The 10,929-nt window shown below is 41.8% G+C and overlaps 1 protein-coding gene across 1 annotated transcript; it reads left to right on the forward strand.

Annotated features, from left to right (window-relative positions):
• The first annotated feature begins 9,349 nt into the window (after positions 1-9,349).
• On the forward strand, positions 9,350-10,908 carry snai1b (snail family zinc finger 1b). Its single transcript, XM_037684096.1, has 3 exons — positions 9,350-9,559; positions 9,848-10,387; positions 10,619-10,908. Exons 1-3 carry the CDS (start codon positions 9,478-9,480, stop codon positions 10,798-10,800), a joined length of 804 nt encoding a protein of 267 aa, XP_037540024.1. The 5' UTR covers positions 9,350-9,477; the 3' UTR covers positions 10,801-10,908.
• The last annotated feature ends 21 nt before the right edge of the window (positions 10,909-10,929 follow it).

Consider the following 10,929-nt stretch of genomic DNA (forward strand, 5'->3'; position numbering starts at 1 on the left):
TAAAGCAGGAGTGTCATCTGATGTAATAATTGGCTTAAAGGGGACAAAATTTTAAACTTTTTCCAAATCACGGGCTAATTTCAGTCGAGGCAGTAACCCAATTGAGATATCCGACATCTTTTCTTGGTTCCAGGTTCATAAACAGGAGTTAAATTGGTCCCATTTGATGTTTTTTTGTTGCTCATCCACATCAAAATCGGATATTAGAGAAAAATTCAACCTTTCTTCTGGCATCAAAGTTAGCCAGCTGTCATGAAAAACCTGAGTTAAATGATTTTTTTAAGCAAAATGAGAAGCAATAAACACGTTTTTCATCTAAATTGTAATCTTGGGGCCGTACAAGATGTTAACAAGGGCCAGATCTGGCCCATGGGCCTTGAATTTGACACGTACTTTAAAGGTTTTCTCTCTCTGTCTGTTCTTTTTGATTAAAATACACATCTGCACAACTGATTGTGTTTCTGATGTAATAATTGGCAGGTACGTGTATTTGTAAGGAAATCTAAATTAAAAACAAAACAAAAGCTAATGACCTGTTGTTGATCTCTTGTTTGGGAGCTAACATGAATTTCACCAGCTGCACATCCTGTAAAAATAGAAAATGTTTCCATTCGTTTGAGACAGTAAAGTGTTTGTTCATAATCCAGTCAGCTGCCTCGTCAAATGTTTGTTTAGCCCACCCTGCAGCGATACAAGCCGAGGACAAATATAATAAGAGCCGTCCTAATTATCGCCCGATGATAGATTTCAAAAGAAAAACATACATTTGGTTTGTTTAATTTTCACGTTAAGCACACGGTCACAGAACAGGAACCAGACAGCCTGAAACCGAGCTTCAACAGCTGAACTACAAAATAAAAGATTCATGAGTTGTTACGTTCTTTAAAGATTCATAAAAACTTTGCTCAGTAAAGTCATATTCATCGCTGACAAAATATATAATATTACCCATGTAAATGTGTTTCTATCACTCGAACAACTTGACAAACTTTAATGAAACGTGCAGAATGTAATCAACCGATCTACAACTGATTAAGTTTTGAAGCCATTTAAGATGGCCGCTGCAGCCAGCTGACCTTATAAAACACAAAAATGACTATAATTCAGTTAACTGTACAGACACTGAGCTTAATTTTGTCGTGGTAGTAGCTGAAAGTCTTTCACAACACACAGTCCAAGTGCCACTTATTGCATAAGATCTTACAACTTTAGCATTAACTGCTGGAGTCAACCCTTGCTTGACTTTTAGCAAAATATCTCCTGAACCACCAGATGGTTTTTAATGAAATTTTCAGGAGGAGATCATTTAATGCACATCGACAACTGATTAATTTTTGGCGACAGCCCAGTTCAAGAAGGCTGCCACAGCTAATAAACATTAGCCAACACAAAATGACGAGAACTCAGTTGATTTTGCAGATATTGAGCAAAAAACTTATTTTTAGCGGAGCATCCTTTACAACAAACAAAAAGCTTTAACTTCATCCGCTTTTAACATATTCTTAGAAACACCTTGGTCTAAAACTGTGGCATGAAAACTGTTGTGCATTTCTTCAGGAAATAGGCCTTTTTACAAACGATCCTGTTAACGGCATGTTGGGGCAGTTTCTCTTCAAATAATGTATAGTTTTATTCCTGTTTTAAGAGTGGCAGAGAAAAGAAACAAAAACAATTAAAAAAAAAACTTCCTTCAGCTAAACCTAGATATGTGTCGGTGCAGCGAGTAGGTAAAAATGCAACCACATGGTGAAACAAATAAGACAGAAATTCTTTTTTTTAATTAATTAAAGTAAAAACAAACAAACAGTTGTAGTATGCTGAGTTAACTGTAATTTATGTGGATCCATTGTTTCATTAAAATAAGCTTAGAAACATTAGCTTTACGAGGGGAATAAATATAAGTAATGTTTATTTGATATAGGAAATGATCCAAACAGCTTCCTGGGTCATTTGAAGCTTTCAGTCTGAGCGGCAGGAACAAATCATGTGTGTTTTTGTCAAACGGAGGGACTCGAACAGAAAAATGTGTTCAAACAAAGCGTGTCTAGATGACCCGCTCTGCATTCCTCTGGGATAATCTTATCGTCCTCCCGGTGGACCTCTGAACTGTAACATCAACACACACTCCGCCCTGCATGTACAAACAAGTCAACAAATAGGGCTGAAAAGGCTCAAAACAAATAAAAAGTGTCAAAAATCATGTGAGTCTCTAAAACAAAAAGGATGATTAGTCGGGAATGCAGACAAACCTTTCAGGTGGAGCTGGAGAACGACTCAACAAAACAGAGTGGTACCACCCTGAGTGAGTGGAAACAATGCACCTGATTAATTAGAAACTATAAAGGAGGTTTTAAAATGTGAAAGTGCCTTTAGGATGACCAAAACATGAACATGACAGTAGCGTGAGGGTGCCTCCTCCATTCAACTCCATGTGATTCTTCATTGTGTATCTGTTCCTGTCCTGAGGCTCCTTTACACAGACATGGTCGGTGGAAACAGAGTTTTTCGGATGTTGATTCAAGAAAAAAAAATCTCATTTACAGTCGTCGTTATATGTAACCCCAGAAAACACCCACCCTCCCCCCGAGTCCGCTGTAGTTGCCATGCCAGGTCATTAGGTGGCGCTGTGAATTTTGTACATTCGCATAATGCGCACGTGCGCTGCCTGGGACAGCGCTCTGCAAGGACTTCCCTCTGGACCGAAAGTCTAGCTAACAACAAAAGTTAAAGCTGGACTTTGGATACGAGTCCACAGATATGATGCCAAGCGGGACCGCTTCGTCTAACAGCTCTACACGGGTCGCTAAGCAAACAGCACTGATGAGAATGATGTCGGATTTTCTACTCTGGAGGTAATCAGTAGCCGTTGAGCAATAGTAGGTAAATCCACATTGTAAATGAACATTCGGGGGCCGAGAGGCAGGCCAGCCGACCTGGGACCAGAAAGTAGCTGTTCGACTCCCAGCCATTCCCACACGTCATGGTGTCTCTGAGCAAGACACCTAATCCCTAACTGCTCTAATGGCCTTTTCTTTAGTTTTTTTTTTCCAAGAGGCAAGCGATCTCTTCCTCCTCCTACGTTAACGCCATGCCTGAAATGCTGAGAAATGAAGAGAGCGAATTAAAATCAGGACAGTGTGGCTGCGGGAGGGTTTGGAGATTTCCTGGTGGGCTGGTCTGATGTGTGGGCTGCAGGCCCTGTTAAAAAAAAAAATATATATAACTTTTTATTAACAACATATAAAGACAGAACACTGCTGCGGCTGGGCCTGCCAGCTCTCTGTTTTTTGTTTGTGACCTGTCAATCAGTCCAGTAGGCGTGCCAGCAAATGACCAATCAGTGAACTCAATTTGTCCCGAAGGTAAACGCCCCTTGTCTGTGGAGCTGGGCTGCAGACGCTCAAGTTGGACGCTCGAGCATGAAGTCTCAACCCTCTGCGGATGGTGCGCACAGTTTCCGCGCGGCTGGCAGGATGTGCGAGTATACTGGAGCCTTAAGTTCTTTTTTCTAGCGCTTTAAGCTACATTAAACAAAGGAGTAACAGCCTGAACAAGCCAGATAAACAACATGGCGTCAGGACCCAGGATGACAACAGAGAGAAAGGGTACAGTTCATGTAGTTTACATTTCGGTTAATGTATTTTTATAATAGTATCAGTTTTTGTGTGACAGTCTTTTTTTTTTATTCAACCAGGTTAGTCCCACTGAGCCACAAGGACTCACAAGAGAGACCTGAATGTATACAGTATACCAGTATACATAAAAACCATGCAGTGTGTGGCTTCGAATAAATAAATAAAAATTAAACCTGATGTCTTCATTTTCAACTTTAATAACATGAGGTGGTTTCGCATTGTTCAACTCACATAACTTGTATTACATAATGTCCAGATAGCTTAATTACATCTCCCACCACTAACAAAAATAATGTTTATTATTGTTAAACTGTTATTATTTAGCACACTTAGTATGTTAAAGTCCAGTGCGACGCTTGAAACATACGCCTCCTTCGACAGGCTCGTTAGTGATTTTGAGCTGAATCTGACTGGCGTCTCTTCCCAACACAGATGTTGGTCACAGCAATTCCTGCGTAGATTAACTACGAGACCCAAACAACATTCCATCAGTCGTAGTACAGAAAGCAGTATGTTTTACTCCGGTGCCATTGTTGTTGAAAGAAATATGTAATTGGTCTGCGCATGCATGAAGTATATGTCTCTAGGTGCTTTGATGCCTCAGTGGGGGCTTTTCACACCTCATTGGGGGGTTCCCCTGAAAATCTCCACTCTGAAACCTGGGTTGAAAAACCTCCGGATTCAGAGAGGGCGGGGCCTGGTGTCGTGTAAACGAACAGCCGAACCGCAGAGGAAAAGCTGCGGTTTCACTCGAAATCAGTGTTGCCAAGTTTGCTTATTGTAAGCGACTTTGGGCTTGTTTTTTTCTAAAGTTGCTTGCAAATCTTGTGAGTCGTGGGTTGTGATTTTTTGTTTTTGAACGTGAAATTGCTTATTTGGGCATGACTTTCTATCCGAGTGAAACTAGATGATTATCTTCCAGCTCCGCACAAAAGACGAGCGGTAGTAGGTACTTGTCCTTTCCATGCCCCCATTTCCTGTTTATCGCCCCCGTTTCCTGTTTATCGCTCCTGCCCAAGTTGACTAGGCGAGTGGCGCACACCCAAACAAACGCTCATACTGTGGCCGACCACTAGGGGCTCCACAGGTAAAAGCTATTTTTACATCTTTTTCATTATGCTAATTTTCCCATATGTGATTTCTGTGTTACAGATGAACAGACGTGATGGGAACGCAAGAAGGAAAAGGACAGAAGATGGTTTCACTTTTGACATGTTTGAGTTGGCTCATGTGTGTCTTTGCTTTTAAGCAGAACGTTTTTTGTTGACTGTCCAACATTTTTCAGTCAGGTCATCTGGACAGTTTCTTTTTTTGTGCTGAAACGTTTCGCCTTTGGTTCGGAAGGCTTCATCAGTCAAGGAAACACACAACAAAACTGATTCTTCCCCCAACAGCTTACTCAAAAGTGGAACAAACCAGTTCTGCTTGTGATTAGATGGTCTCTTTGGTACGCCCCCTCCTCCATTGCCGGCCCTCTTCCTTGTTGACAGTCTTGTCAAACTGGTTGAAAACAACAAAGTCCATGCTCAATAATCCAGGTATAAAATCCAACATTTTTCAGTCAGGTCATCTGGACAGAATGGCAGACAAAAAGAAACTGTCCAGATGACCAGACTGAAAAATGTTGGATTTTATACCTGGATTATTGAGCATGGACTTTGTTGTTTTGTTGACTGTGTTTACTATGAGTTTGCTGTTACATACAGTATGCAAAAAGTATTTTTTATCAGAGCTTAAAAGTATGTTATTCAAAGTGTTTAGCATAATTTTGTTGCTCTTTACATGTAGTACCATAATAAATGTATGTTTATACTGTTTAAAAACGGCCTCTGTTTTACACAATGTGGTGGGTTGCCAGTTGGGCTTTTTTGGGGATTGTTTGCTTGTTTCTATCACGAGATCTGGCATCACTGCTCAAAATACGCATCGTGTAAACTGCCCCAAAGTTAAGTCAGGTCCTCTGGATGGATTCTTGTTTGATGAAAAGTTTCGTCTTGACACAGTCTGTCCCTTGTCTGTCTTCTTTGTATTTCTGTGTCTCCTCTTCTGCTTATAGTTTGTTTCATTCTTCTTCTTGTGTCATTCTGTTCCTTATGTATTTGACTCTGTGTTTTCTGTTAGTTCCACTCACTCCTCAGCCTGTCTCTCCAGCCTCTAATCATTCACACCTGTCTTTAATCAGCTACTTGCCCAGGTGCACTCGTTTGCCTCTTCCTCTGCCATACTAAAACCTCCAGATGACCTGGTCCTCCTCTGTTCTGCCTGTTCCTGTTTTGCTTGATGACCCGTTCTGCCTTGTTCTGGTTAGCTCATCGTTTTGTAAGTTTTTACTGCCTCGCCAGCTTTTTGTTTTGTTGTTTAAATAAATTATTTTGATTTAAAAACTCCAGTTGAAAACTGAGACCTCCACCCCTGTTTAACGATGGAAGGTAGTGTTGAGCTCTCAATTCAAAACTGTCTCAACGTGTCACCTGTCAGAATCGAGACGAGGCGGTGCCAGGGAATCAGCTGTTTGGACCTCGAACCAGTCAAGAGATTCATTCTGACAACAAAACAGTTTGTGTTTCGGACGTTGCGTGTCACGTGACTTTTTCCGCACCGAAACAGTCTCCGAAGCAGTGGTTCGATGTCATTTTACTGCAGGGTTCGAAGCATGTTTTGAAACTTTTGTTTCATACTACCATCACTAATGGAAGGTTTCTTTTCACAAAGATGGCCTAATTTACTCCTCTCTCAAACCATCGTTCCTCTCTATGTGAACATCTTCATCCCTGAAAGAGTGACCGCTGGCCTGGAGATGAGTGTAGACCACAGAGTCCTGGCCTGATGATGTTGATCTTCTGTGCTGGTCCATCCTTTTGGCCAGTGGCTGTTTAGTTTCCCCGATGTAAGACTGATCACAGCCCTCCTGACACTGAACAACATACACAATATAACTCTGTTTGTGCCGGGGGACTGGATCTTTGGGATGAACCAGTCTTTGCCGTAATGTATTTTGGGTGTAAAAGCCACTGGGATATATTTATATCAAAATCTATATTTTACCTGAGTTACAGCCATTGTTGTGTTGGTAAATATTGGCTTGTTTTGGTGGTCATCTTGAAAGTTAATCATTTGTAGTTGTTCATCCAATAATTACTTTCTCAAAGTTGAATTAAAATTCATCTAGAGGTTCATGAGATATTTTGCTAACAGAGCTGACACCAACAGTTAAATGTCAATTTATAAGCAGTTTTAAGACCTGGGTTGGAACCAAAAGTTAATGGGTTACAGATGTACACCAAATTATTAATTTTTGAGGGTTTTAAAACATCTGTTCTCTGATTCTGAATATATTTTGCTAACGGATACGTAGTTTTCAGTCGTTAATGGCAAAGTTTTAAAAACAAATTTCACACAAACTATTATTGCTCTAAGTATATGTTGAGGATTACTCTTAGCTAGGGGCACACCAATTTTTAGCTCAATATACATCAAATTGTATTAGTTTTAACCATTTGTTGACTGACATGCTTAGCTGTGGTGGCCATCTTGAATGGTATTGGCTCCAAAAGCTAAGTCGTATTTTCCACCGTACATGTCGCACCGCCCTATAAGTCGCATCAGTCCAAATATGTCTAATAACGTGGAAAAATCCATAAATATGTTGACGGTCAAATCAGCTGCATTTCAAAACCTGATTAGTGTAAGCGGGCATGCGCAGATGGACTCTGCTGCCATCTAGTGGCTGAAAATGGTAGTGTTCATTTTTTTCATTCAGAATGAATGAAAACGGTGATATCTCAACCAAAAATTGGTTTGTAAAGATGGGGCAAAAATCCATAAATACGTCGCTTCGGCCTATAAGTTGCAGGGCATGCAAATTATGCAAAAAAACACGACTTATACAGTGAAAAATATGAAAGTTGTAAATGATATATTCTTCTAACTCTAGACAAGCAAACACTGATATGCTTGGGAAGAAAATGGATCATCCCAGTTTGTTTCACTATTTCTCTTTGCAGCAGAAAGTGTGAGAAACCTGCATGACCTGGCCCCGAGGACACAGATGAGGGGACATCTGGTCCACCTTCCTGTGTCCTCCTCAGTATGTCTTCAGTCCAACCTGTTAGGACACAAACTGTGACTTTAGCAAAATCCTCTGTCCTCACTCATAATCACATCAATACTCCAGTGTATGTGTTTATATTTACTGTATATAAAAATCTTGCACCAAACTGTCAGTTTAAACCTTCAGAAGCCTCTTTGTCTTGGTTTTTTTTTGTCCTATTCCGTCAGGGCTATTCAACTAAACTTCTTAGAGGACACAGTTACTGAAAGCCAACAGCACAGGGGCCAGACATCCAACAATTCTCATTAAGTAAGGTTGTTTTATGATTTAAAATCAAGTTTTATTTAAAAATAAACCCACTGGTGGTCCAAACTGAAGACATCCGTGAGCCTGATTTGGCCCCTGGGCCGCCAGTTGAATAGCCCTGGAAGTGATAACAAGAGGACTCAAATGGTGACAACAGAACAATACTTAAACTACAAGTAGTCCAAAATAGAGCAGCTCGTTTGCACTGAACTGTTCCATCCATCCATCCATCCATCCATCCATCCATCCATCCATTATCTTTTACCTGCTTCTTCCATTTTGGGTCACGGTGGTCGCCGGTGCCCATGTCCAGCTATCACTGTGCGAGGGGAGGGGTACACCCTGGACGGGTCGCAAGTCCATCACAGGGACACATAGAGACACTGAACTGATCCATATATACAAATATCAGTATGCACAAAGCATTAAGTTGGACTTTAATTAAAAATAAGGTTGAAATTGCCCTTTTCTGTTTTTTTTTAGAAACATTGTGGTATCTAAGATACCAAATGTTTTATATGATCGACTTTTATTAAGCCAAATTGAACACAATTTTAATACAAGGCAAATTACTCTTCACAGGAATGTTGGACAACAGACCGTTATTTTTAGAGGAATGAAAACATGGAGGTGCCCTGCTAAATTATTTTATTATATAGTGTTATAATTATATGAATTCATTATCATAGTATGCTATGTTATATTAACTGTGTGTAACTATCCTTGTAATATATATATATATATATTTTATTATTATGTGGACAGAGTAGTTACAGCAATGGCTAATGAGGATCCAAATAAATAAACAAATAAACAAACAATGGACACGTGCACGGCCTCAAATGTCCTTACATTTTCTGCTGTCCTAACCCTTCGGACACCTACAGTGTTTTTTTTATTTTTTATTTTAGCACATTTCTAGATTATAATCCAAAAGTAAAACCGAAAAATATGATTTTTACTTTTCTTGTGAGGGGTTGAAGATAAGGGCATTTATTTTGTCCCAGCTTAGATTTTTTTTCATTCACGGTGTTTTTTCATTATTAGGAGATCCAGTAAATGTAAAACACAATTTTTATTGGACGCATCTTGTCTGAGCCGACAGAGGACGCGCCATCTTATTTAGGATTGTGCAAAAGGAGATCAAAATAGTTTTTAAACAAGTTTTTAAATAATAATAATAAAGTAAAACCGGCAGTGAGCTGTGAAATGCGCTGTCTGATCGTGCACCTGTGGAGAGACCGCGGTGCCGCGCTTAGACGCGCACGGGGTGTGTCCCTGAGCGTGGACCTGCCCACCCACCCCGCTGCTTCTCCCCGGCTATATGAAGGAGGAAACTAAAGTTGAGCATGTGCAACGAGGTAGAGGAGAAGTGCTGGTCTCTGCGCTGTGTCTGTGTGGAAACGTGCGACGCGCACTGGCTTCAGAGCGCGTTTTGGTGCGGAAATACTTCAAGGAGTCTATACATTCTAACTCGAGCTCATCATGCCTCGGTCTTTTCTTGTGAAGAAGTACTTTTCCAACAAGAAGCCTCATTACAGGGAGAACCAACTGGACAGCCAGACTGGTAAGAGATATATATATATATATATATATATATATATATATATATATATATATATATAGTGTAATTTGACAAACAACCAATTTCCTTTATTCCAAGTTTCTGCACAGAACAGATGGAAACTGCTGTCACATCTGCAGCTACCAAATCTAAAAAAAAAACGTGTTCAATGTGTTTAATTTATGTTTAATCACCTGGAAAAGATGACTTGACTTGTGATGAATGCAGTAACATGAGAGTAAGAATGAAAACCGGTTTGGATTATCTGCGTTAACTTTATTCCCTCTGCAGCTGTTGTCCCTGAAAGTTTTCCCCGAGCTGAGCTGCCAACACAGGACAACAGTTCTGGGGTGACCCACCAACCCAGCAGCCCCTTCTCCACCCCCATGGATGCTCTGACTGCACCACTGTCCCCACTCACCCCAGTGTCCCTGCCTGCATCCCTGCTGCACCCTCTGGACCTCAGCAGCTCTCCCTCCAGCAGCAGCAGCAGCGAGGAAGAGGAAGATGGAGGCCGTACTTCAGATCCCCCAAGTCCCGATGCAGTGCAGCACTTCTACTACTGCCTCCACTGCAGCACGAGCTGCAGCAGCGTCTCCGCGCTCTCCCATCACCAGGCGTCCCACCACCCACCGGTCCCACTGCTGCAGACGCCCTCTGAGGGCTCCGCTCGCCCAGTTTTCCACTGCAAACACTGCCCCAAGGAGTACACCAGCCTGGGAGCCCTGAAGATGCACATCCGCTCACACACTCTGCCCTGCGTGTGTCCCACCTGCGGGAAGGCCTTCTCCAGGCCGTGGCTGCTCAGAGGACACATTCGCACACACACAGGTGACACAAGTGACTGTGTTCATGTTACTGTTTGTTGCACTTTGATATTTATTGAGTGAATGTTATTGATCAGCAGGGGACAGTCTAATCTCTGCCTCACAGTTTGGCTGCTCTGACAACGGGGGTGTTTTGTTGTTGCTGCATATCTAGTGGTTTTGAAAAACAATCACCAGGACAAAAAGCTTAACGCCTTTAAAGTGTTCTGGCGCTGACCCGCTTCTCTTCTTCCAGGTGAGCGTCCCTTCGCTTGTCAGCACTGTAACCGGGCCTTTGCTGATCGCTCCAACCTGCGCGCACACCTGCAGACCCACTCTGAGGTGAAGAAGTACCAGTGCGTCTCCTGCTCGCGGACCTTCAGCCGCATGTCCCTGCTGCACAAACACCGCGCCTCCGGCTGCTGTCCTGGCTCATAGACTCACATTCCACAGATTGATTTTGTTCTCCTGATGAGAGCTAACACGCACACACGCACACACATGCACGCACACACACGCACACACACACACACACACACACACACACACACACACACACACACACAC

This window comes from Nematolebias whitei, chromosome 11 (assembly GCF_014905685.2).
Source record: "Nematolebias whitei isolate Nwh7 chromosome 11, NemWhi1, whole genome shotgun sequence".
Classification (NCBI taxonomy): domain Eukaryota; kingdom Metazoa; phylum Chordata; class Actinopteri; order Cyprinodontiformes; family Rivulidae; genus Nematolebias; species Nematolebias whitei.